The sequence below is a fragment of the Sapajus apella genome, unplaced genomic scaffold (assembly GCF_009761245.1).
Source record: "Sapajus apella isolate SASKATOON/1434 unplaced genomic scaffold, GSC_monkey_1.0 scaffold21, whole genome shotgun sequence".
Lineage (NCBI taxonomy): Eukaryota > Metazoa > Chordata > Mammalia > Primates > Cebidae > Sapajus > Sapajus apella.
In genome coordinates, this window is record NW_022436961.1 from 10804506 (window position 1) to 10831742 (window position 27237).

The 27237-nt window shown below is 35.6% G+C and overlaps 1 protein-coding gene across 13 annotated transcripts in view; it reads right to left on the reverse strand.

Moving 5' to 3' along the window:
• Positions 1-27237, reverse strand: part of NRG1 (neuregulin 1) — a 1128933-nt gene that overhangs the window by 152147 nt on the left and 949549 nt on the right. For 11 of the 13 annotated variants that reach the window (XM_032287954.1, XM_032287948.1, XM_032287949.1 and 8 more), the window contains exons 2-5: positions 22465-22642; positions 12421-12542; positions 3617-3667; positions 1325-1375 (exon numbers count right to left, since the gene is read on the reverse strand). In XM_032287954.1, the coding sequence (XP_032143845.1) occupies positions 1325-1375; positions 3617-3667; positions 12421-12542; positions 22465-22642 (402 nt within the window). The remainder of the gene's footprint in view (positions 1-1324; positions 1376-3616; positions 3668-12420; positions 12543-22464; positions 22643-27237) is intronic. The other 2 variants (XM_032287950.1, XM_032287959.1) reach the window with 1 other exon arrangement.

Here is a 27237-nt window from a genome sequence, read left to right on the forward strand (position 1 = left end):
TTTTTTTTTTTTTTTTGACATGGACTCTCGCTCTGTTGCCCATGCTGGCATGCAGTGGCATGATCTTGGCTCACTGCAACCTCTGCCTCCTGGGTTCAAACAATTCTCCTGCCTCAGCCTCCTGAGTATCTGGGACTACAGATGCATGCCACCATGCCTGGCTAATTTTTGTATTTTTAGTAGAGATGGGGTTTCACCATGTTGGCCAGGCTGGTCTCGAATTCCTGACCTTGTGATCCACCCGCCTTGGCCTCCCAAAGTGCTGGGATTATAGGCGTGAACCACTACATCCTGCCAATAAAAGATATTTTAATATCACATAGTTCCAGTTCTAGTACCAACAACCTGGAAGGAAAGGCTGCAACATCAAAAAGGATTTATTTAAACAGATTGACAAAACAACTTAAATTGCCAAAAGGACAGACTTTACTTTTCTAGAGTTTTCCTACCCTGCTGATAGCAAAAAGAAATCATTTATTCAACACAATCTCCAGATTGAAATAGAATCACTGGGAACATCTATTTATTGATCAAACTGAGAAATGCTTTAAATAAGGAGCGAAAATAAGGAAAAGACTGTAGTTTTAAGTTTAATTTTCAAGGTTTGATAAACTCCCCTGTTGAGTATCAAAATTTAATACAATGATATTCTCAATTTATAAGTATCAAAAACTCTTCATACTAGTCCTTGCTAATATCTTAAGTTCCCCCGACAGCACAAAACCCCAATCAATCTAACAGTTATAGAAGTCCAAAGCACAAAGCCCATTTCACATTAAACAGATGAAAACTAATCTGAGATCTTGCCTAGGGACTTGCTTTCAAACATTTTCATAATTAGTTACTTGCCATCAAATTTGAATTAAGGGCATCTATATATAGTTTTCTTACTCCATCACAGCTGACTTTATATGAGAACGAACGAGTTTTGGAACACAGGCTCCAAACAGCTGGGTATCATGCCTCAGTTGCTGAAGGCATCCAGGCAAGCTGAAAAGATACACAATGTGCTCTATTGCTTGCCAGGAATTAGGCCTCAGAACTTGTGCAATTATTTTTCAATATTCAAAGTCACCAGATTATCCTAAAACTAATACATATGTGGTATATTTCAATATTCTTACTTATACTCAGGGGACAGGACACCTAGTTGTCCTTAAGCATATTAGAGGCCATTTCTACTCCAAACAGCAAATACTGTCCTATTGCCAAACTCAACATGCTGACCCTTAACAGGGGCAGAGGACAGATGTGAACGTGATCTTCCAAAGCAGATAGTGTCATGGGTTAAAAACCATTGAACAGAATATTTAAGTATACTTACATGAAGAAGTATTTGTTCCTTCTGTCGATACTGATATTCTAATGGGAGACTCTATAAAACATAAAAGTGGAATGAGGCTTTATTGAGTCATGCTGCTTGGACTATTAGAAATTTGTCAGCCTTGGGTATCACCTACTAAGAGTACTAGAACACAATGCAACAGAGAAGCTGGAGCATTTATAAGTCAGAAGATATATGCAATACTCAAAGACCACAAAGGAATATTTCCATAGTCTAGACCCAAAGACTTTTAAAAGGGATGAAAATGGAGTCAATCCATCTATAAGAATATTCCATTCATCAAGCATTATCTGAACTTCCAAGAGAGACTACTCTAATGAGATCCACACTACAGGTGAGACAGAAAATTTCTTCTCTCAGGTGTGGTCTTGATTTTTAGAAAACATGAAACCAAAGAGAACAGCCCCCGGATTCCAAGAGAGTGAAAGCCAACTTTCATGCATGTCAAATCAATAAACAAATAAACAAGAGTGAGACTATTTCCAGGCAACTTGGATCTGCATAAACATCCTGACCAAGAAGTGCTGAAAAGTCCATGCAGGGTCTATGAGAGCAATAGAGTAATTACATTAGGATCAAACAAACCATGCTAATTAAATAAATCATACAATAGTTGGGGATATTTAGTAGCAAGATTTTCTTAGATAGCAAAGATAAAAGAAGAAAAACCAGTTAAGTACAGACAGAATGAAAAATATGACTCGTGCAGAAAAAAAGCATGGGACAGATGGGTTTTCATTAGTAAGAAATAAAGAAGTCTTAGTATCAAAGAAGGATTGAAAGTCAACAGCCAGAAAGTTATCAAGATTCAAGTCACCAAATTAAGAAATAATAGTTACAGTCAATCTAAATCCCCAAGAAAAGTTCCATATAAATGTAAAAGCTTTTTATTTTTACCGCTAATGGCATTTACTGGAGTTAATGAAGTCTCTATATTACAGAAATGTGTAAACCGAAAGGTGAAGACATTCAGAATATTTTTTTTTCTCTTTTTTTCTCTCTTTCCCTCTTTTTCACTTCCTTCCTTCCTTCTCTAGGAAGAGTAACCACCTCTTAGATTCCAGGATCATCCCATTCCATAACACATATACACTTAATCTTAGTAATGACACATGAATATGCCCTAAATATAGCTAAAGTAGCCTAAGATACAGAGATATTTAGCTTTTATGGTTTTAAACAATGGCTTTGAAGTAAAGAGGAAACCAATGGAGGTAAGATGGAAAAAGACATGTTGATTATAGGTCATCCTATAGTTTCAACAAGGTATTAGCCATAATGAAAAACTTAATGAAGCCAAAATATTAAATGTGGAGTAATAAAAAGAATACAGAACTTGAAGTAGTTTCTCTTCTACTTCCTGAAATATATGACTTAACATTTCTAATGCTTCAGTTTTCTCATTTGTAAAATGAGGAAAAATGATGTCTTGTTTCACAAGTATATTGTGATTATCAAATGAGACTTGAGAATTTTTGTAAAAGAAAAGGCAGCAGCAAAACCAAGTTATCAATAATCTCTGAGATGAATATCCAATCTGGGGTCTTCAAAAATTTTCTTCCAAATAAAGATGAATTTTAAATGTTTGAATGTTCTATTAATTATAGAATTACAAAGAATTAAGAAGTTTAAAAAATGAAATCCATAGAGGATTAAATTCATAGTTTGTGGTGAAATCAATGAATTATGGTTATATGTGCACTGCTAGATTTGGGTTCTAAGTTGCGAATATCTGCCCAGACTATAAGTGCTATCAGCAAATATTATAGGCAAGTGAGAAACCAACAAAAGCAAGACAACGGCATTTTTAAATGTCAGGCTGTAAGTCTTTTGTTGTTGTTGTTGTTAAGTTTAGCAATCCATGAATGATCATTAGAAACCCAAAGGTCACAGATTAGATGTTGATAAATTATCTATGAATACACTCTGAGGGGTGAGAAAGTAGAAGGCAGCTAAGAGAAGCATCTAGAAAGATATAAAAACCGAGCTCTTAATTCAGATATCTCCTTTACTTGCTTAATATCATTAAGTTGCATCTAGATGTAGATTTCTTTCACTCATGTATGTTTCTCAAGCCTAAGTTTGAAGACGCAGCGAGACCCATCCTCCCTTAAGTAAAATCCAAAAAGGCAGAATAAGGTTGAGAAAAATACTGAAGCAGAAAACAAGAGAAGATGAGGTTTGGATGCAGAAGGGGTTCTGATTAGTAGAAGGAGCAGCCAGCAGTTTGTCATTCTGGTTAGTAAAATTTGCCAGGCTTATTTTCCTTACCTGAAGACACATATGCTTCTTCAGTTGAGGCTGGCATGCCAGTGATGATCTCTGAAAAAAAAAGGTGATAGGACATTATGATATATAAGCAGGAGGCCAGGAGCAGGTACCACAGGCTGCCTTCGATCTAAAAGTAAGTGTAAAGGAAGGAAATACTGCAAGGGAGTGAGGAAAGTCCAGGCTTCAACCATACAGAGAGTAAGAAATACAAAAAGACGGTCTAAATTGATTGTTCTCCTTTCTTATGCAAAGAGCATAAACTCAGCTGTGCTAGAAAATTAGGAAGCATTCACTGCCTCCCCTTGGATCAGTGAGGAAGAATTTATGTCAAAGAGGCAGTAGGCTTCTCAGAAAGAAAAGTCGAAATAGGGGAACTAAGAAAGTCAAAGCTATCGGATCGCCAAGCTGTAGCAAGAATTTTTAAGTTACAGATCTTTGAACAAGTACATTTTCATTAAAAAATAAAAGTAAGCCATGTTTCTAATTAGGATTGGTGAAAATCATCAAGTTCTGGCATGGAACTCTATTTACAATCGCCAGTGAGAATGAAGACAGGTGCCTTATCATACGATAGACATCAGCTACCCAAGCAGTAGGTATGCAGCTCCCACCCCAAATAAATGAAGGATGAACCCAACTTGTATACTTCTGGATACATCATTTTCATGAGGATTGTGATTGTCTTATTCAAACTTTAAACTGATATTCTTATTTCTTTATGATGGAATACAGAGTAGTTACATTGTCTAACTAATTCCGTATTCAGTTCTTCTGAAAAGGGCTTCAGTTTGTCAGAATCTAACACGTTTAGCTTGGTACAGTTTTATGAAGCCTGGAAAGATGCAGATATGCAATGATGTAGATCACTGAAGTTTCGTTGTGTCATAGTCTTGCCAAATGACTTAATGGTAGTTCACATTTCCTACCCAGGACAAAAGATAAGTTGAATCTACCGTGATACTATCTATTATACAAAATTAGAAGATCTAACTGAGAATCCTAAGCAGGTCATATATAATTGTATATTTAAATTAATATTCTGTTAATCATGGAGTAGAAATGTTTATTACAAACATAATCATCTTTAAATACGGATATGAGCATTTAGTGTTTCCAAGATTGAACTAGTAGGTGAGTAGATTTAAGCGGCAATTATTTCTTTAACCTATGAGGCTTATCTAGGGATGAAAGATTTCGTGAAATTGAAAGGGAAACAAAGTCAAGTGAGACTCAGCAGCAGTGTTTAAGAATAAGTATCAGGTTCAGTATTAATATATAAAGATTAGCAATATGCCTTTAGTAAGACCAAATGCGTCTTTCTGGTGCAAATTAAGTATGGATGATCCTCTCTAATCAGGATTAAGAGGGAAACTATTCAAGGAATAAGATTGGTTTCAAGCCAAAGTTGCCTACATTGCCTCTTATATCCATTAAAAATAGGACCAAGCGAAAGGAATTGGTATGTGAGGATACATCATTTTCTCAGGATTTTTTCAAGCAACAGGCAAAAAAGGATATTCTGAATTGGTTATATGATGATACCTGTTTCTGAAGCAGCTGCAACAAGCTTTCTTTGATTTGGGCTGCAGAAAATGAAATTGTTCTTCTTTAAGAAAAAGGAATCTGAAAGAAACTATATTAGAGATTCAAAGTGTGTGTCCTTCTCTAGAAATATCTAGAAGGGCTATGTTTCCAAACAAAGGATCCACACTAAGAGAGATGATGCTTTCTTCTCTTGTCCTTCAAGATTCATCGAAGACATTATAAGCAGATGAAGTCGTCAACTCAACTAGAGCTGGGCAAAAGTCCCAGTCCCAACTTAGATCTCAAGACTCTTTTCAGATTTATTTTTGACAAACTAAGTAGCTGTCCACTGTGACCTTCCAAGAAAAAAAAAAAATCAGAGCTTTCCTATCTCCGGCAGAAAAGACCTCAGATTAGAGGAAAGGTTAACCATAACATTTCCTTTTTTAATTGAATGTTATATAAAAATACCAGAATAGGAGGTTACTACAAAGATGCATCTACACGGAAACAACTTAAAATAACCCCCTTCCTAAAATTAGGTATTTATCCTGGAGACCTTAAAATATCTTTAATGACTATGGTTTCAAATACAAACTTTCTGAATTAATCTTAGAGGAAATACAAGCTCAGAAGTTAACATATCTACACCAAAGGTGCCCTCATTTTAAAAAGAATCTTGCTAGTAAGAAAGTTAATCTTTTTAATTAAAATCACTCAGCAAGCATTTTTATGCATGCTATGGTTAGAATTTATAGATTTGGAAAACAACCTTTTGTTAAAAGTAAATTGAAAGTAATTTTATATTACATTTACAGACTTTTTAAAAAGCATTAAATCCTACAATCTTCTTGATGTTTATTTAAGCAACATATTTTCCCATTGTAATTTGGTATATTAAATTTGTTAATTTATAGAGGACATTGCCTTCATTAGTGCAAATTAATGAGGTTTTAGAATTATTAGAAACTGAACACAGCAGAGCAATTTATGCTGAGCAGGCAAGTAAACATATGGAACATTAGTATATTTGTAATGTTTGAATTCTTTCTTAATAAATTGGATCTGGTCTCAGGAAAAAGTTACATGGTATGAAAGATATCTTCTAGAAGAAAATTTTTCTAATTATTATGAATGCATGATGTTTGCAATTTCGCCATGATCATAATATACTAGATATAATTATGTAGCAGAATACACATATTTACATTGTATACAGTACATACATATATAAAATGTGTCTGTGTGTATTTCAGCATTCACTTATGTGGCTTTGTCTTTCTAAATTTATAGGTCACCACTGTTCATACAAAAATTTTAATCAAATGATTTATTTAAAAGATTTAAAAGTGGACACACTTATTTATTAGCAGTCATAAAGATGCCTTGAGGAACATCTTTGAGTACCTGAATTCTTCCTGTTCATAATGAATGCTTACTCTAAGGCAACTGAGAAATTCTGAAATTAATAAACGGTGTAGAGACAGGATGGATACCACACATTGAAAAGACAAATCTACCCTATTGCTTTCATATTATCCTCACTCATTTGCCTTCCTGGGCGTCCTACATAATACAATGTATATGTAGACTGTTATACAAGTTAAAAAACACATTTTACATGTTTTCAACAAAACTACAGGTTGTCTACTAATATTGTGGCATTTCCAACATCACTGTCAATTTGGGAGAGGGGGTGAGGCTAAGCCTATCACCAATATAAGTCCATTTTTAAAAGCCGCAATTGATAATCTAACCAAATTTTATAAAAATAATATTTTTCTGCTCATCTCAAATGAAACAGCTATTTTATTGCTACGAGCTCAATTGCTCCTATGGGAACTGGAAGCTCACTCACATAATTTTTCTTCTGATTAAAAAAGAAAACTTAGAAGATATGATTGATTAGTTGTATATTCTCCTATATTAATCTTTTAAAAGAAAGCATTACTTAATTAATTTGGAAACCAGCAAAGTCTATTATTCTCTTCCCTACTCTAAAGCCCAGGAGTTTTCACAAAGCTTGTTAGCTAAGAATTAATTGCTAAGTCAAGGTTTCCTAAATAAAGACTGGGTCAAATAAACCACAAATACAAATGAACATATAGTGTGTGGGGTGTGTAAACACAGTGTATGTGGCCTTTTCCACTGTCATATATGAATTCATGAAAGGAATTCACTCATAATCCATCACATAATTACTGCCTATGAGATCCTTTGTTATATGAAAACCCAACTGGACTTTGTTAGCTTTACATTGTCCCAGAAGTAATTAGCAGATTGCATAGGTTGATATATGTCTACTATATGATAAATTACTTTCTCTAATTCTGAATAAAGTAGGGGTTGAAAGGCACTGGAAAAGACAGAAAACAAAAGTCTAAAATGTGGGTTGGCAAAATGGTTGACTGCATATACTATTTTCTAAATGCTTGAAAATAGTGCAAGTATGGCCATTCTTACACTCCAGGATATACTGTTTCAAGGGGAATTTCTTAATTTTTTAATCATTTCATTTATATTTAGTCACTAATCCGGACAGATCTAAACAATGACTTTCATTAAAGAAGACTTATGATCTAAGGTAATTATATTTCAATAATTATTATAGCTGTCTTAATGGGATTAAACATTGAACCAAACAGTAAAGTCATGTGGGGAGAAAGAAAACAGCCTCCTACAAATGTCACCCCCAACCTCCCCATCTCTCTTAGAATCTTGTATCAAAATATATTCTAAACATCTTAGAACAACAACAAAAAAGTAACTGTGTGAGAATTTAAGTAAATCACAAGGAACCCTTTGCAATAGGAAAGAATTAGGATAATTAGATTGCAGCAACATACAAGGATCATTCATCAAGGAGGCCTGTATAGAAATTCTCAAACTTTAGTCATGTACTTCTTGGAGATATATAGAAAAGGTGAAAAAATGAAATAAGGTTATATTTCATAGAAACTATAAATTAAAATCTCAAGGGGAGTTCTATGTAATATAATAGTTTGACAGCATGTTCTTATTTTAAGAACTTTTTTTTTCTAGAATCCCCAATGAAACAAGAAATTCTTGGCCAGGTGCCGTGCTTCATGCCTGTAATCCCAGTACTTTGGGAGGCCAAAGTGGGCAGATCATTTAGGGTCAGGAGTTAGAGACCAGCGTGGTCAACATGGCGAAACTTTGTCTCTACAAAAAATACAAAAATTATCTGGGGTGTGGTGGTGGGTATCTATAATCTCAGCTACTCAAGAGGCTGAGGTGGGAGAACTGAACCTGAGCCCAGGAGGTGGAGGTTGCAGTGAGCTGAGATCCTGCCACTGCACTCCAGCCTGGGTGACAGAGTGAAACTCGGGAAAATAAAAAGAGAGAGAGAGAGAAAGAGAGGAAAAGGAAAGGAAGGGAAAGGAAAAGAAAAGAAAGAGAGGAAGAAGGAAAGAAGGAAGGAAGGAAGGAAAGAAGAAGGAAGGAAGGAAGGGAGGGAGGGAGGGAGGGAGGGAGAGAGGGAGGGAGGGAAGGAGGGAAGAAATTCTTGAGAATTCCACTCTCTATCAGCCCAAGTCAATGGTAAATACCTATTTAGGAGGACATGGTTTAGTGGTGCAGCAATTTATAACCACAGTAGAGAGTGCCCTTTTTCTCTCTGTAAAAGTGTTTCTGTGCAACCTCTGCCCTGATTCCTAGGAAGACAGGAATGAGACAACACAAAGGTAGTGCATCTAAGCCCCGGAGAGCTAAGAATCCAATTAAGACTTCTTTGATAACCAAACATTGAACAGAATATAGCAAATTCATAGATAGCAGTGGAAGAGGATAGGGATTAAGATGATTACATATTTTCCTTTCAGATGCACCATAACTAGGCCCCTGCGGTGCAGAGCAAAAAGGGTATCTCCTCTAAAAAGGATATGGCTTTGTCAATCATTGTACCTGCCAAGCCACAGGCCCAGGTGGGCTTCACGCTCCACCCCCAGCCTTTGAAGAGAGGAGCTTCCGGGCAGCTATATTTCCGGCTTCACCCTCTCTAGTAGAGGCAGCAGTGGACGTATGACCAGACAGCACATGATTTGTAAATTCTCTAGGTCTTTTAATGGGTATGGAACAATCAACTCTGCTAATATGATTCTTGGTCTGGGAAATTTCACTGAGGAACCAAGGAAGCAATCATATGGGAGTTAAAGCTGAAAGAATACCTGAAAATGCCATAAAGAATATAGCCAAGTGAGGGCAAGAAACAGGTCAAAGTTTGGAATCATAAAGAAGCATAGTTTGAAAGTAGGAGAGGTGAGAAGATGTAGCAAAGAGTATAAAAGTTAAAGTGTCAAAGCATATTAAAGGTGGAAACACCAGAGAGAAGAGCCACAAATTCGCATTGTTTAAATTGTCAGAGATGCCCAGCGGACAATTCCATCTCCTGGAGGCCGAGTTATAATGAAGTTCCATTTCTTCACCATAGAATCCCTCAATCCTTAGGCCTCACACCATTTCTTCAACTTCTGTTCTTTATAAGCAAAATAATCTAACTTAAACATCTGCAAACACGTAGATACAGAGTAAAGCTGGGTGCAGTGGCTCACGCCTATAATCCCAGCACTTCGGGAGTCCAAGGTGGGTGGACTTGTTGAATCAAGAGTGCCAGAGTGGGCAACAGAGTTGAACCCAGGAGTTTCAGAGTGGGCAACATGGCAACACTCCGTATCAAAAAAGAAATTATTGTTTTTAATTAGCTGGGTGTGATGGCATGCACCTGTAGTCCTGGCTACTCAGGGGGCTGAGGTGGGAGGATCCCTTGATCCCAGGTGGCAGAGGTTTCAGTGAGCCAAGATCGTACCACTGCACCCCAGCCTGGGTGACAGAGTGAAACCCTGTGTCAAAAAACAAAAAAACAAAATGCACACAAAAAATTCTCAGGTACAGAGTAAACTGCACTGTTGCAGGAATTTAAAAAAAAAAAAAAAAAAAAAACCTGGGCTCCTATCTCCTTTTGCTGCTAAATATCTCCAGAATAAGTCTGTTTTCCATGCTAAGTCTTTTATTTCTTTTTTAATACAATGAAGGGGTTAGATAAAGAGGATCTATTCCTAACATTCCAAGAAGAGAATAAAAGCAAGACCAACTTGCATTGTAATTGAGATTCTTCATTCTCTTTCTTCAGAAGCTTTAATTAAATAAGTTCATAAGAACCCATTTCTGAAAGAATTTTTGTTGGTTGTTTAAGAATGATTTACTTAAAATATGACATGAACTTCTCTTTATTCTTGCCAGGTACAAAAGACTCATTATCAAAAACACCTTGAGTTTCATTTCTCTACCCTGTAACAGTCAATACCACATATTCATATTTGATCACTAGACCAAGACTTGAGTGAATTAATGTGGAGAAAGTGAATTAGCTGTCTTTTCTATGCAAAAAATGCAAAAAGGCATATTATCAAACTTTCAGTACCCCCAAATTAATAAAAAATGAATTCTATGGGTTTTGCCAGGAATAATATAGTGGTAAATAATTCATTGCTTAATCCTGTAAATCAGAAACCATGGAATAATCAAAACAATACCTCTGTAGACACTCAGTGAGACCATGATACCAGCTCTAATTTATTTTCCTGGGACATTGTGGTATAGCTACAGGAATCAAATCCAAGTGTCAAAAATCACAATTCAATAGCATTAACCACGAGGAGACACACCGAACCAAACCAGTGAAAAACTGAGGAGAATTAGCTTCAAACAACGGTTACAGTAGAAAGTAAAGAAGAGCCCATTAAAATTAATTTTTTAATGTGTGTTTCAGGTAGCATCCTATAAAATTCCATGTGGGGTAAAGTAATACTAGCAAAATACTATTGCTTAAACTGTCCTGGTTAAAAAATAAAGTGATGCTATATTTACTCATATAAATTTTAAATAGTTTTTACATTTTAAACTGTAATAAACAGGACTCCTAATGGAAACTCCTTTTCCTTGCTCTCTTTTACTCTCTGTGGAGGGAGATATTTAAAATGAAAGTGATGAACTTTGATTACATTGCGATGGAGCAGATCCATGAGAAGTCCAGAGAGGATGAGGCATTAACCTGAATTTTCCCAGCCCTGTTTCTTATTTTTATCTCACTCCCTTCTTACTTTCTTAGTATGTTACAGGTGAATCAACTGACAAAAACTACATCAGGCTCCCATAGAATTAACCCTTAAAGTTATCTTTACTCTACTTGTGCTGAGATGGTGTTACCTTATCACTTTAAGAGCATTTGCCCTTGAAATGCAGAACCTGTCTCATCTCCTACCAAGAAGCAATGCAATTAGGCTTACTTTTCTAACAGATGACAAATTTTTAAAGATAATAGTTAAGTTTCATAATTAAAAAAAATAAATAAAACCAAAGGTTTTAAAATAGCATTTGATTATTCTAAGAGATTTAAAGAAGCATTGCTAGGTCATCATTAGCTCCTATAGATGATCCCATCAAATCATGGAGTATTAGGCTATTAGAAAACAGAAAACCATTAGCTGTGGTTATTTTACTTTCCTGGAATAACTCAGAGAAGCTGTCAGAGGTAGATTGTACTTCCTACCTCTAAGTCATTCATTTGTTTAACAAATATTGCCTGGTACTATTCTGAAGAAAGTGAAACTGAAGCCTCTTCATAGGAAATTTATTGCCTCTAAGACTCTTCTAATTTTAAAATTAATAGGCCTAAAAAGAATTAATGGTCTAACTTTCTACTACCTAGAGCCATATGTAATGGGAATAAAATTGCCAGGATTGAGTTAAGGACTGTATTCTGCACACACACATAATATACATAAATATATATATATATATATATATACACACACACATATATAATATGTGTATATTCTGTGTGTTACATATAGCTATTGTATATATGTGTATACACATATATATGTATATATACATATATATACACATATATATACATATATATGTATTCCTGTATTCTTTTGTTCAGAGAGCCAAAGACTTTACTGCCCTCCCCAACCAACTTAAAGAAAATGGTATAACCTCTAACTTTTAGGAACCCAACCTATCTCTGCCGTTCATGGCCTTATTCAAATCCTTCTGTAAATAATCTATGCATTTTTCAGATCTATATAATCTCATGGAATGCAGAAATTTATGAAAGACATACAAGATCCTTGGAACGTCTGGTTTTGTTTTTAATTTGTTTATGATGAGATTTAACACATTAATCTATTATAAGTCTTACCACATGTCTTGTCTTCTTACAGACTGAGGAACAGAATACAGTAGGTATCTCTTACCGTTTGAATCCACGATGGTGATATTGGCAGAGGCACTGTCATTTCCTAATTTGCTGATCACTTTGCACATATACTCTCCAGAATCAGCCAGTGATGCTTTGTTAATGCGAAGTTCTGACTTCCTATAAGATAAGAACCAAAGTGGTGTCAGTATATATTACAGAAAACCAGTAAACATAAATATATGTTTTTCTATGCTTTCAGAGTTCTCAAACTGCCTCTTTCCACCTTACACATATGTCAAAATACAACTTCTATTACAATGATCTGACTGCATGATTTTACCTAGAGTAAAAGTAGATGTATCACATTTATGTCTTACTATGGATATTATCTTAATTTTATCACCTAAATCAGTAGTTAAAGGAGGTCCTCTCTAGTTTTCCTTTTACTCTCCTACTACCATCAGTAACTATGTATACCTTAGATTTTTAAACCCAATTAGTAAATTTTCTTACTTCTCTATATGCAAATGATATCAGCCACTAGGGTTTAGGAAGAGAAAAATGTATAAAATCATTTCCTACAAGTCTGTTAAGGACACTTAACGCTGGCTAGAATAGATAAAAAACACTGTGCACTCTTCTTCTCAGTAGGGTAACATCAAGAATAATGTTAATTTTGAATGAAGAGGATTTATCAATTTCAAAAGGAAAGAAATTTTTCTTTCCTTAAAAATTCTCGTTGTTGGGAGCATAGAACATGAAAGGCTCCTAATACTGGAAGAAATATTTGGGCAACATTATCACACAGTTTTATAAAACTCTGAATATTACGTCAACATTTACAATTTTTTTTTTTTTTTGGAACTTGGGCAGCATTGTTATTTGCTGTGTCTGTGTGTTTGTGTTTTATTGTTGTACATAACCTGTAATTTAAGCAGTCTCCAGGATGTAAGAACTCAGAACAGCTGGAATTGGCTCAGAGTTTACTGAAGTCTTTCTAAATAATTCTTCTAAAGCCTGGTGTGTTGGAATGCCCCTGGAATTCCAGCTACTTGGGAGGCTGTGGTGAGAGAATCACTTGAGCCCAGGAATTCAAGGCTGTAATGTGCCATGATCGTGCCAGTGAATAGTCATTGCACTCCAGTCTGGGCAAAAAGACGAGACCCCTATCTCCAAAAAAATAATAATAATCCTTCTATGTTCTAGCCTGGTAAGTGTCACTTCCTGGGCTCTCAAGGGGATAACAACAATGGAGGAAGAAAATATAGCAATCCTGGTTGCAAATCTCCCATGTTATACTTTGCTAGTTTTCTAGTGAATTTTCTGATCTTCTGGTCACACAATAATGTTAATTGAGTAAAATTAATTGTTCCAAATGTAATTCCTACTAGTCTCCTCCAGCCTATCTGACTGAACCATCCAAAGTTCTGCGTGTAAGCCTCCTGATCTTCTACCTCTGTGCTTTTGTCTGTTTCTTCTTCCTATAATGGGAGGTCTGCATTCGCATACATCAAAAATCTCAGCTGACCTTCCAGAGCCATGTCAGATGCCAATTGTTTCATCCATCCTTTCTTAATCATGTAGCTGGAGTTGCTCTCTCACATGTCTAAATTCTGACAGTCCTGAGTACCTCTCCCATGATCCCCTTTTTATGAAAGTTCTTTCAGCATGTCTCATCTCTTGACCAAGGACATATACTTTGGAGAGTGGAGCCATAATATCAACTTCTTACTAGTCTCAACGAGCATACATCAGGCTATGCTTTGTCTTCAGACATTATTGGATAAATGTGTGAATGAATGAAAAAAGTATTTGGATGTTTGCTTAAGTACTCAGCAGAACTTAATATCCCTAATGCTGGTTTGAAGCAAGGAAAATGCCATGATGAGAGGGTACAAATCATCAGAGGTGGTCCAGACCAGGGACAGTGATGGTCAAACCAACAAAGGGGTTGAAAAATTAACTTTGCTAGTCTTGACTCAATGATGTCAACAGGTAAACCCAAGGTAACAAAGCAATGTGCTCTATATTCAAATAAATTTGGAAAATATTAGGTGAAATAAAGACAGACTTTTCATTATCTTTAATATCACAGGATTTCTCAGGGTCTTGAGTATGCTGATGTACTCTGACTCCTCAGAAAGGGGATATATTATTTATTCTCTCTGAAACTTATTTGATCAGGGAATCCTTTTCATTCATGAGGCATATCTGTTAATATTTTTTGAAAATAATGATCCACAAAACAAAGTTCACAAGAGTAGATGTAATTTAACAGCTTTGTCTATCTGTGGAATGTGGAGACCACCAAGGGCCATTTCAGGATATTCACATATTAAACAGAGAGGTTATTCCTAGGAAAGCTTCCTGAAGTATACCCTATAAGCCAAAATGGGTCATTTGATGACAAGTATCTGTACAAATAGATAATATGTCTTAATAATAAAATATAACAACTTTAAAAGTTTTCAAAATAAAACTATATTAGATTATCAGTCAAGGTCCAGTTGTATTAACTTTTAGGCTGAATTTTGGAGTTTTCAAATATCATATGATTTTTTAAATGGCTTATTAGCCATTTATCTACTTTGTCCATATATGATAAGTTTCCTTTGTGATGGGTATCTTTGAAGGATAGTGAGAAAAAAATTGGATAAATAGTGTAATATTTTTCAGCCCGACATTTTGCATAGTTTCCTGGAAGAATTATCATGTATAACCATGAAACCACTAGCAATAATAGAAATATTAAAAACAATATCAGGGTGGGGCATGATATCTTGATTTTCAATGCCACAGACAAGAGTAAATTTATAAAATAAGAAAACAGTAGCTTTTCTTAAGTCTCAGAATTCTGAGATAAGATTACAACATCCTAAGAATGTACTACTCCAAGACTATTACAACACCCTCAAGAACAACCCTTCTTTCCTATTTATACAAATCTAGGAACAATCCCATTTGTATCTAAAGACCTCTTTCTTGACCCAATGCAATTAACATTTTAACTACTGATCTAGACGGAACTATAAGAAATATGGTAATCATATTTCAACAGTTAACATAATCTTAAAGGGATAAGACTTAAAATCAAATGTCTCCTAATAGGCCTGGGCATTGTTTCCTGGAATACTATTCCTAGAGTAATCAAATGTTAGGCTTTAAAAGAAATAGAGATTTTAAAAAGTGGTTCCTTGCTAAAGTTAATGTTGCATTTAAAAATGTTAAATAGGTCTCTTTACGACAATGCATCTCAGTGGTTTTTTGCAAATCTGTACTGTGAATTTCTAAGTCAGGCATGACATGTGGCCATGGAATCTTTTCTGTGGAGGACACGTCGGGAATTCTAAGACAGAACATCAATGGGCCAAGACTAAGATTCAGTTTGATCAAGATAAGCATAACAAGTACATTCACGTTCAAAAATCAGTGGCATAAATAAAAGAGGAAAGAGATATGTCTCGACTACAATATATGCAGAAAGAATTTCAATTAGCCACATGCTTATCATTAACCCATTTTAAAAACTATTTTTAAAAAGAAAGAACAAAAGAATGTTATGTACTATTTAGCCAAATTAATATAAAAGCAGAGCATAAATCAAATTGGATAAAAGCCCCAATACATTCCTCATTGGCTGGATCATGTCTAGAATGCTGAATTATACTTTGGAATGGCATTAGATGAGAAAAAACCAGTAATTAAAGGACTTTAGAAGAGGGTAATCAGAATTGAACAGGGCCTAGATATCTTAACACTAGAGAGGTTTGTGTTAAAGAAACAGTGGTCCCACTGGCAGACAACTATGAATTAAATATGGTAACTATTTAAATATATTTCCTGGATGCATATGGAAAAGGAAATTATTTGGGATTGCTAAGACTTACAAGAAAACTAAGTCTTACAGGAAAAAGGAAACATGTTTTGAATGATATTACATAGAAGGACTTTTCTGAGCATTCAAAAATGTATAGGGTGCCTTGTGAAAGAGTTAGTATTTCTCTTTGGAAAGATTCAAGTCTGGATAGCCACCTGCCAAGCACATTCTTACAAGAATATCTCTATGCAGTGAAAGATTAAATTAGATCGGTGGTTTCTACTATTTTTTACAACAAAATTCTGTTTTAAAATGAAAGCTTAAATCAGAACCTCACATTCAAAAATATCATATCATACAGAAAGTGTTCCAGGTCAGAGTGACTGGTAATCCTTTTTGCAATTCAATAGAAATTTAGGATTCTACGGAGACATCATTGGAAAACCACTGACCTCAAGGATCACAAAGACTCCTCTGAATTCTAATGATACAGTTAACTATGGGATTCCTCCAGCCTTGTGTCCTAGAGATGGGACAGAATGTAGTAAGAGTATAGAATGAGCCAAATCTTCCTTGAAAATTATGTATTGCAAAAAGATTTGGGGCTTTGATAAGTATGGATACACATCTTGTTTTTCTCTTTTCAGTAAGATACTATACACTGTCTATAAGAAGGAAATTAACTTGCAAAAACTACCGGATTCCCTTATAGCTATAAATTTAACTTTTTGCTCTTTAATTGATGAGTTTTCTGGGGATCTGGAGGAAGGTTGGTATTTTGGTGGATTTTTATTTTCTAAAAACATTAAATGAGTTAATTCATGTAAAGTGTTTAAAATAATGTTTGCAATATAGTAACTTTCCAGTAAGTGTTAACTATTATTATGGTAATCACAGTCTATGTTCCTGAAATATTTGGATTTTCATAATAAGCATGTATTACTTTTAGAATAAGAAAAAAGCAATAAAATGTAAAGATAAATTAATATGAAGTAATTTGAAGATAAAAAGTTCTGAGTATTCATTTCCTTTTTTTTTAATATCAGAAAGCACACTGTGATTTTTAGTGAGTGCTCACTTACAAGGTGAATTTGATTCCATTAGCTATTATTCAGTTTAGCTTGATTCTTCTATCATAGCTACAGGCTAAGGCAACTTAAACACATATAGGGAAGGAGTCCTCAGTTTATACCTGACCCCTAAGGAATTATATAGACAGTGCTTGTGTGTGTGTATCCAACTCTGCTACAGATAAAGTAAAACTGATCATCATGAAAAGGACAAAAAAGCAAAAAGGAATTATGATTTTTTTTTTTTTTTTTAAGTATACAGATGGGGTCTTGCTATGTTTCCCAGGCTGGTCTTGAACTCCTGCCCTCAAGAGATTCTCGATAGCTGGGACTTTAGGTGTACACCACTGTGCTTGGCTGAAAGAGGAGCTTCTTAAAAGCAACAGAACCAGTCACTGTACCAAGTGCCTCACATAAACCATATGGAATGCCACTGAGGATTCCCGTGTTCTACTGAGAACATTGAGATTTTGTAATATATCAAGTTCAAGTGATCTGCCAGAGTTGCTCACCTAATATAAGAAAAAAAAATAGATAAACGTTTTCCATTATAAAGTCAAAAAAAGCAACCACTAAAAATAGGATAAATAATTTGTAATATTTTTCTAATGTGAACAATTAGAGCCAATTTTAAACAAAATGAAAATATGTAAGAGCTGAGGCAAAATTAAGGGTGTCTAAAAGTGTGTGAAACATACAAACAATAGGAAGCCAGGCTTTCATAAAGCTAAGATAGAACAGATATTTAAATAAGATCAATCTGACAGTCCTAACATAAGAATCTGTCACACTCAAAGCTCTTTAACCAGTTTTCTTGATCAAAATCATCCACCATTTTCTTGATCAAAATCAAAGAAAACAAGAACAAAGGGATAAGCAGACATATAACATGAGGGCAGTTTCCATTTCTTTTAATTGGCCCTACACATGGGTTAGCCAAATAAAAGAAACAAAAGCTTAGATGGGAATTCAAAAATCATAGGAAGAGCACGTAAGAATGTAGTTTTTAGCGGGACCATGGGCAAAAGAAGGGTAAGATATTACAAAATAACAGAAATTGCATATTGCTGTTAAATTGTTCCAGTAAACACTTAAGGAATTAAAAGGATATTTTGGCTGCTATGTATAATCTAGATTATAAAAAATGTGAAAAAGCAGCCAAGACTAAGGATTGAAAAAGAATCAATGATATATTTAAATAAAAAGAATCCCAGAAAAATCTTGCACCTTAAACTAAACTTCACCTCTGCTTGGTCGATCATAGCCTAAGTAAAAGTTTAAGTCAAGTAACCAACTAACCACTGCAAAACACTAATAGTCTGAATATCTTAGTAATTAAAAATCATTAATAGTAATACATAGATGAATCCGAAAAATAAGAATCTTTTAATTAAAGACATTATCCTAAACCTAACCATGCCAGAGCCCTATGTTCTGACTTATGACTTTATGCAGCAAAATCACAAATATCTGTTGAAAAGACACAAAACGTAGAGTCACTTAGAGATTTGAAACTTTCAAATCTAAGTTTAACCATTCATTACGACTATGATCTACAGGAAGAAACTTCGCTTCCTTCATTCTCAGCATATTATTTTTTTTAAATGGATATAACAATAACATTTATTCTACTTATATTTACAGGATAAATTGAAATAATAGGGCACCTTGCAAATGTTAATTAAATTTAGATTCAGTTGGATCCTTTAATCTAAAAAAAAAAAAAAAAAAAAAAAAAACTGGCTGAGCATGGCGGCTCATGCCTGTAATCCCAGTGCCTTGGGAGGCTGAGGTGGGCAGATCACAAGGTCAGGAGTTTGAGACCAGCCTGGCCAATATGGTGAAACCCCATCTCTACTAAAAATAAAAAAATTAGCTGGGTGTGTTAGAGGGTTCCTGTTGTCCCAGCTACTCAGGAGGCTGAGGCAGGAGAATCACTTGAACCTGAGAGGTAGACGTTGCAGTGAGCCGAGATCACACCACTGCACTCCAGCCTGGGTGACTGAGCCAGACTCTGTGTCAAAAAAACAAAAAACAAAAAACTGACTATGCTAATTTTTTATAAAAAAACACAAGTTTAGAAATGACGAAATGTCCAATTCTGAAAACCGATAAGCTGATCACTTACCAAATAGCAATCCACTCTATACAAAGTATGTCTTATTTTTAGATCAAATATGTTGACCGTTTTGAGTGATTTATAGTTGCATTACTTGAATACATTTTTCCCCATTTAATTATTTCCAGCCACAGCATTGTTTAAAAGAAGTAATTTCGGACTATTGCTCTTTCTGGTATAATGGAATTTTATTAATATATAGATAGTGCTCTTAGCTGTCTGGACCTATGAAGCCAATGTGAAAATGCTTTTCTGAATACTAATGATACTTTTACATGTCATTGAAGTCATGTAACAAATTACCTCTTTAAGTATACATATACTTTTTCTAAAGCCTATTCATTCTAGTCAGTTCACTTTTTTAAAAAATTAATTTTCTCATCTTATCTACCCAACTTCATTTGCCTCTCTCCAGGTATCATCAGACTGAATATTTACAGTATGATGATGCTTTCTTCCAGATGAGCCTCTCTTCCCTCCCTACCTCTTCCCAGCTCTAACAGTGTTTCAACACATGCTTTCCAGAATTCCCATGTTTTATGTTAGACTGAGCTAGATCATCTCTATACAATCTTATGACCCCCTACCCCTGGGCACAGAGATTATAATGCCCTATGCCTCTTAAATTTCTTCACACTCCTAGCATAAAACCTTTCATAGGCACTTAGATATTACTGGTATCCTTTGACAGCTATACAGAAATAAATGAGACATTACCCTGCATGTGCAGATAAGTTCATTTCTTACTAACTTGTCTGATGAAAATCAAACATCCATCCAAAACCTAGGAGTATTTTTTGTCCTGTTAAACTTCTTTATAAGAATCTCCTTATCTTTTCAATTCATTCATCGTATTTCCTACTCCCCTCATGCACACACGCTACTAAACATGAATGTTCTCCATTTCAAAGAAAGGAGCCCAAGAAATAGATTTGTAGCCAATCTATTTAATTTATATAGCAAAACCACAAGTATCTGTTGAAAAGACATGAGACTTAGAGTCAGACCTAGTTCACATCTAAGTTTAACCCTTTATTACCAATATGATCTACAGGAAGAAACTTCACCTCCTTCATTCTCAGTATATTACATTTTTTAATGGGTGTAACAATAATAAACTCAGCTCTCAATGGGTCTCTTCCTAGTTATGTGACTTGAGGAAAAGCAGAACACTTTTCTGACCCTTAATTTTCTAATCTGCAAAATAAGACAGCTGCCATGTGCTGTTCAACTGCTACATATTGAAATAATGTAAAAAAATAAGTAGGCTGGGCCTGTTGACTCCTGCCTGTAATCCCATCACTTTGGGAAGCTGAGGCAGATGGATCACCTGAGGTCAGCAGCTCAAGACCACGTCTATATGAAAAATACAAAAATTAGCCAGGCGCAATGGCGCATCCTGTAATCTCAGCTACTCGGGTTGGCTGAGGCAGGATAATTGCTTGAGCCTGGGAGGCAGTGGTTGCAGTGAGCCGAGATTGCGCCATTGTGCTCCAGCCCAGGTGACAGAGCAAGACTCTGTCTTAAAAATAAAATAAATATAAATGAATAAATAAGTAGTATTAGGTATAAAAATGCCATGTCTCTTTACAATATTATATTATGTATCTTTGAAGTACTACCTACTGCAGAAAGTGATATAATCCTCTCTCCTACACTTTGTTATACTTCCAAAGCAACAGCTTTAACTGACATGATCAATAACTAGAGTAAACATGTAATTAATAACTTATGTAGTTAATAAAACCACAGAAACTAGGAAACACCCCTAATTATAGTCATCTGAGCAAACAAACACTTAAATTCAATTCTCATTATAATCACTTTGCTCATGAATGTGTAACAACTTTCTGGTTAATGTCCTATAAAATCAAAGTATAGGAGATTGTTCCGTGGCATCAATTACCATACCTGAGGGTTCACTGGAACCCTTTGAGACAGGAGTGCAGAAAATGTCATCTTTGAGTGTGGAACCACTATTATACATGTTACATTGATTAAAGGACTCCCTAGAAGCAGAAACCCGACATACTTTTCTCTAATTTCAAAATGTAGTTTGATATTAGAAGAAATGATTCTTAAGTAAGGAAGTAAATAAGAATGAAGAGTGTAGGGATGGTAACAGAGCATCATTTTAGAGTAGAGAAAAGATGCATCCACCAAGATACTACAGGAATCACATGAAGCCCTGTCAAATATGGACCTCCTCAGGGAGGGCAGGAACATTTAAAATTCTTGCTATCTAAATTACCTAATTTTAAAATCTGCTAAAGTGATAATGTGCTTTATCAGCAGTGTCAGTTAAAAATTCTTATTAGATATAATTATATCATCAACCTCTTATTAAAAAATAGTCTGAATTCAACTGACTCCTATTCTTTCCACAAATCTAAGTACTGACTGAGCTTTTTAGTGAAGTTGTGATTTTAAATGTATCCTCTGAATTATGGTATGCATTTGTCTTATTTTAAAGAAATAGCACTTTTTTTCTTTCTAAAATGGAGTCTTGCTCTATTGCCCAGGCTGGAGTGCAGTGGCATGATCTTGGCTCACTGCAACCTTCTCCTCCTGGGTTTAAGTGATTCTCCTGCCTCAGCTTCCTGAGTATCTGGAATTACAGGCACCCAGCAAACCCGGCTACTTTTAGTAGAGACAAGGTTTTACCATGTTGTCCAGGTTGGTCTCAAACTCCTGACCTCAGGTGATCCACCATTCTCAGCCTCCCAAACTGTTGGGATTACAAGCGTGACCCACTGCACCCAGCCAAGAAGCTGAATTTTAGGATCTATTACTATGACAGCATCTGCCACTAATGCTCCCTTCCTTCCTCCCTTCCACCTCTTCTTACTTCCTACAGTTCTTTCTCCATCCATCCTTCCTTTTCTACATCAACAAGCTGTAAGGACCAGAAACTCTGAATTCTTGCCTATGTGATGACATGATTTTTTTGTCATTATATAATGAAACAGCTTTTCACTTACTATCTATCATGTTTCTGATAGTAAATTTACTTATTAGGGCCTAAATAACATTTATATGTTATATTGTCTTATTGTTGGGGGCAGTCTGTACTATTTTCTGCATCATACTTACCCTGGCTTTTTTTGTATCTTGACGTTTTGTGGTTTGTTTTTTCGATTCAATTCATTCCCATTTTTGAACCACTTGAATCTGAGAGAGGAGTATTCAGAACTGGTTTCACACCGAAGGACTAGTTTGGACCCTGCAGCTGACTCCTGGCTTTTCATCTCTTTCAATCGGGGAGGCAAGGCTAAAAGAAGAAAAGAGAAGGAAAAACAATTCTGATCACCAGGCAATCTTTCAAAGAGAAACATTTAATTTGGAGTTGGCCTGATCAAGACACCTTCCAAAGGTTTTATTAATAGAGAGAAAAATAAACTGCAAAATGGTTCAGTGAAAATGGACCTCATCTTGGAGAAAAGTAAAATGCCCAAATAAAATATATTCAGAAGAAAACAGAGAACCTAGATTAGAAAATTATTCCTTAAAAACATTCTAGATAGTTACTTCTTCAATCTTTATATTCTCTGATTCCATTAAGAATCCTGAACATTGGTAATTTCAAAGAACCAAAAGCCTGTGTTAAAGGATCATCTGTAGGCTGAGTGCTGTGGCTCACGCCTGTAATTTTAGTACTTCGAGAGGCAGAGGCAGGAGGATCACTTGAACTCTCAAGTTGGAGGCCAGTTTTGGCAACATGGTGAAACCCCGTCTCTACAAAAATACAAAAATTAGCCGGCATGGTGGCATGTGCCTGTAGTACCAGCTACCGGGGAGGCTGAGGTGGGAGGACCACCTGAGCCCAGGAGGTCAAGGCTGCAGTGAGCCATGATCCCACCACTGCACTTCAGCCTGAGCAACTGAGTGAGATTCTGTTTCAAAAAAAAAAAATTAAAAAATTAAAGGAGACTATGTAACCGGGCCATTATTTTTAAAGTGTGTTCACATCCCAAATCACAGTGTATCACAGTTCTGTGAATAAGTGCAGGAAGCATCACATCCATTTTTAAAATTGGGAAGTTTAATTTCAGAGATAAGTAAGTGGCTGACTTTATCCATGGTTACAAAGTTTGTGAGTACTTGGAGCTAGGGCTCATTTCACTATCCTGTCATCAGAGGGGACCAAAGAACACAGAAAATCCATGAATCTTAACAATGGCTCCTTTCTTCAAGATAGAAATTCTCTGATGCTATCATTCTTTGACTGGACCTACACAGTTACTATCCCATACAGAACAATGGACCATTCCAGATGACCACTACCCTCATTAAATTCTCTCTCTGATTGGATTTAGTGCATCTAAATAGTCTCAACAGAGACTGTGAGTACTTAAATTATGCATTAAGTTAGAGAATACATTAAACACCTACGTACCATTCTTATTTTAAGCAAGACTGCTTAAAAAATATCTACTAAAATACTTAACAGATAAAATGTTATAGTATCTGAGATTTGCTTCAAGATAATATGGTGGTGGGAATGGCTAGGCATAAGGGTGAAAAACAATTACCAAGAAGCTGATAACTGTGGAAGCTGGGTAATATGGACATGTGTGTTATGCAATTCTATATGTATAATTCTGTTTATCATAGACATTTTTTAAAAGCATAGATGAATAGATTTTCCTCTGCACACATAATTTCACTTAATAACGAGCTTCACAAAACTTGAGAACTCAACAACTCTCAGCTTCCTCTGAGGCTCAGAAAGCCCAGCTACAAAATCTACTTCTGCTCCAGTTCAGGAATGTTAAACAGTAACTCCCAGAAAACAAACCCAGGCAAATGAGTCTGTACCTCCCTGATTCAGTACCTAATTATTCACCGGGTAAGAGGCCCCAGACTCCAAGGACGGTAATCAGGATCACCTAACCATGAACAGGAAATGGAGTACCTTTCCTACCCAGGGAACTCTATTTGTTTTTCTACGATTCTGCCCTAACCAAATAAATCCAAAAACTGTCAGGAATGAACATATGAAGTTTCCAATACATTACAGCAAAAATCATTTGAATGCTGCAATTTCTTAGCAGTACCCCTATAATTACACATCCCCTTTTTTTTTTATTGATTTGGTAGCTAGGAGATAAGGTGGAGAAGAAGCAGGCATTTAATGTGGCAGACACACCGGCAAATTAGAAAACTTATTGTAACTATTCTTAGTCTTTGATACTTGAGGATTGCCTGGTTCTTCTTCTTCTTCTTCTTCTTTTTTTTTTTTTTTTTTGACAACTTGAAAATATTTTTTTCTGAAGAGCTTTCACGGAAGTCTTTTTAAAATGTGGTTCATGAATCTCTGTTTTGCAGGTTTTTAAAAACAGACTATATTCTCATGTGTCTGAAATAGTGTCTACATATTTCTGTTAAATACTTAAGATCATGTTTAACTTGGGAGTCTGGTGATGGGTTTGTTTGTTTATTGACTGATTGCTTGAGACAGAATCTTGCTTTGTTGCACAGGCTGGAGTGCAGTGACATGATCATGGCTCACTGCAACCTCCACCTCCTGGGCTCAAGCGATCCTCCTACCTCAGCCTCTGAGTAACCAGAACCAGAAGTGTATTCCACCATGCCTGACTAATGTGTGTATTTTTTGTAGAGATGGAGTTTCGCCATGTTATCCAGGCTTGTCTCCACATCCTGGGCTCAAACAATCCGCATGCCTTGGCCTCCCAGAGTGTTGGGATTACAGGTGTGAGCCACCACTCCTGGCCTGGTGAAGGGTTTTAAAGGAATGAATCTGCTGGTGCTAAATGACACCAGAAAAACTGGTTTACATATATTAAGTAAACTACATTACCTCATTAATTTATGTATAAACTAAAAGAACTTGTTTGAATTCGAATTCTTCACCCCTCTGGATTTTACATTTAACTTGGTAACACACCAGAACTTCCAAGGCTTATTCCCTTGACTCTAAGCAAAATGCCTTGTACATGAATTTTCTTCTATCTCTGCTGCCCTTGAGACAGCAAGACCAGAGCCCCTGTCTTCCTCCTTCTCATCCTCAGCCTGCTCAACATGAAGATGACAAGGATGAAGACCTTTATAATGATCCACTTCCACCTGATGAATGGTAAATATATTTTCTCTTCCTTATATTTTATTTGTTACTTATTATATAAGAATACCATATGTAATACGTATAAGACAAAAATATTTACTAATCAACAGTCTGTGTTCTTGATAAGACTTCCAGTCAACAATAGGCGATTAGTAGTTAAGTTTGGTGGGGGTCAAAAGTTATACTTAAATTTTTGACCACACAGGGGATTGGCACCCCTAACACCTACATTGTCCAACTGTCAACCATACTTCAGATGCCTTCTCTTTAACTACCATGTTCCCCCACTTACCACTCCATATATTTGCTTATCAATATAGTCTGAACATAAATTTACAGAGACTTTGTTTTCTTTCACTTTGATAAATATTTTAACAGAAAATCAGTTTGCCTCTCTCTTTCCCTCTTTCTCTTGTTCTGTCTTTTCTTTTCTCTCTCTAGTTCATCTCTCCTTCCTTTTCCCCTCCTGTCTTCGTTAGTTTATTTCTTATTTCTGTATTAGGGGTCTTGATTTCAAACATGAGGAAACAATAAAACAAATTCAAAATGAAAGATATTCTACAAAACAACTGAAGTAGGCTTCAAAAATACCAATGTCATGAATATGTATTTACCCATTAAATTATTGGAGTAAATGAACATTTATTGTCTTGAGTTTTTATGTGGTCAGAATATGAAATATAAATATTTTTCGATCAACACCACAATGTTTTCCTACATCATGTGACATGGCAAATAAGAAAAGCAGAGCACAAAGTGGACTTTTGGAAGTATACCTTCAGATGGTTCACAAATAGAAACACATTTATACATATACGAACTAACCCATACACAGAGGAAAAAAATAGAGATCCTTGGTTTCTGTCTGATTTTATGCCTCTCTCATCTGATCTTTCTGCCATTAGATAAAATACCTACGTTTCATTAAGTATGTGTCTGTGCGTGTGTGTGCATTAGTTCGTTCCTTTTTCTTTCTTTTTAACTTTTATTTTAGGCTCAGGGGGGTACATGTGCAGATTTTTATATAGGCAAATTGAGTGTTGCAGGAGTTTACTGCACAGATTACTTCGTTGCCCAGGTAATAAGGATATAACACCCGATAGGTAGTTTTTCCTTCGTCACGTTCCTCTCGCCCTCCACTCTCAAGGAGGTTCTGGTGTCTACTGTCGGTTTTTTTGTGTTCATGTCATTAAACATTTTTAAAATCTTGGTTAATTTGCAGTCATAAAAGAAATTCTTATAAATATTTGAGTTAACAATTTACAAGTTAAATTTAATTCATAATTTAAGTCATTTAAATTCATTTATATCATTAAATTATCCAAGTCGTATTGCACTGAAATGCTCGTATGGTTCACCGTCACACTCTTGACTTCAGGGCTCCAACCCCACTAGGTCTTTTGATGGAAGGAAACCAATTGCTCTTTGGGCAGGTCAACATCTATCCTTTCCTTTGGGGTCCACACGCAAAGAATGGTACATCCCTTGCCTTATGAGATGATGTACAATGCAGTGAGGCAGAGTCCTTCAGATCCAAGGTCTTTCTTAAAATATCCCCTCCTAAGCTGACGCTAATGTATGAACATTTCTCACTGTTGGGGATTCAAGGACACCTCTAGTAACCAGCCAAAATTTCTCTATCTTGCACATAGTTCCAAATCCATCAGATGTGGAAAAGCTCATGGCTACTCTAACTTTGCATCCCTAGAAGTCCACGTGTAATAACGTGCCTGCTATGTCCTTCTAGGGTAACTTCTATGACATGAGAATATCCAGCTTTT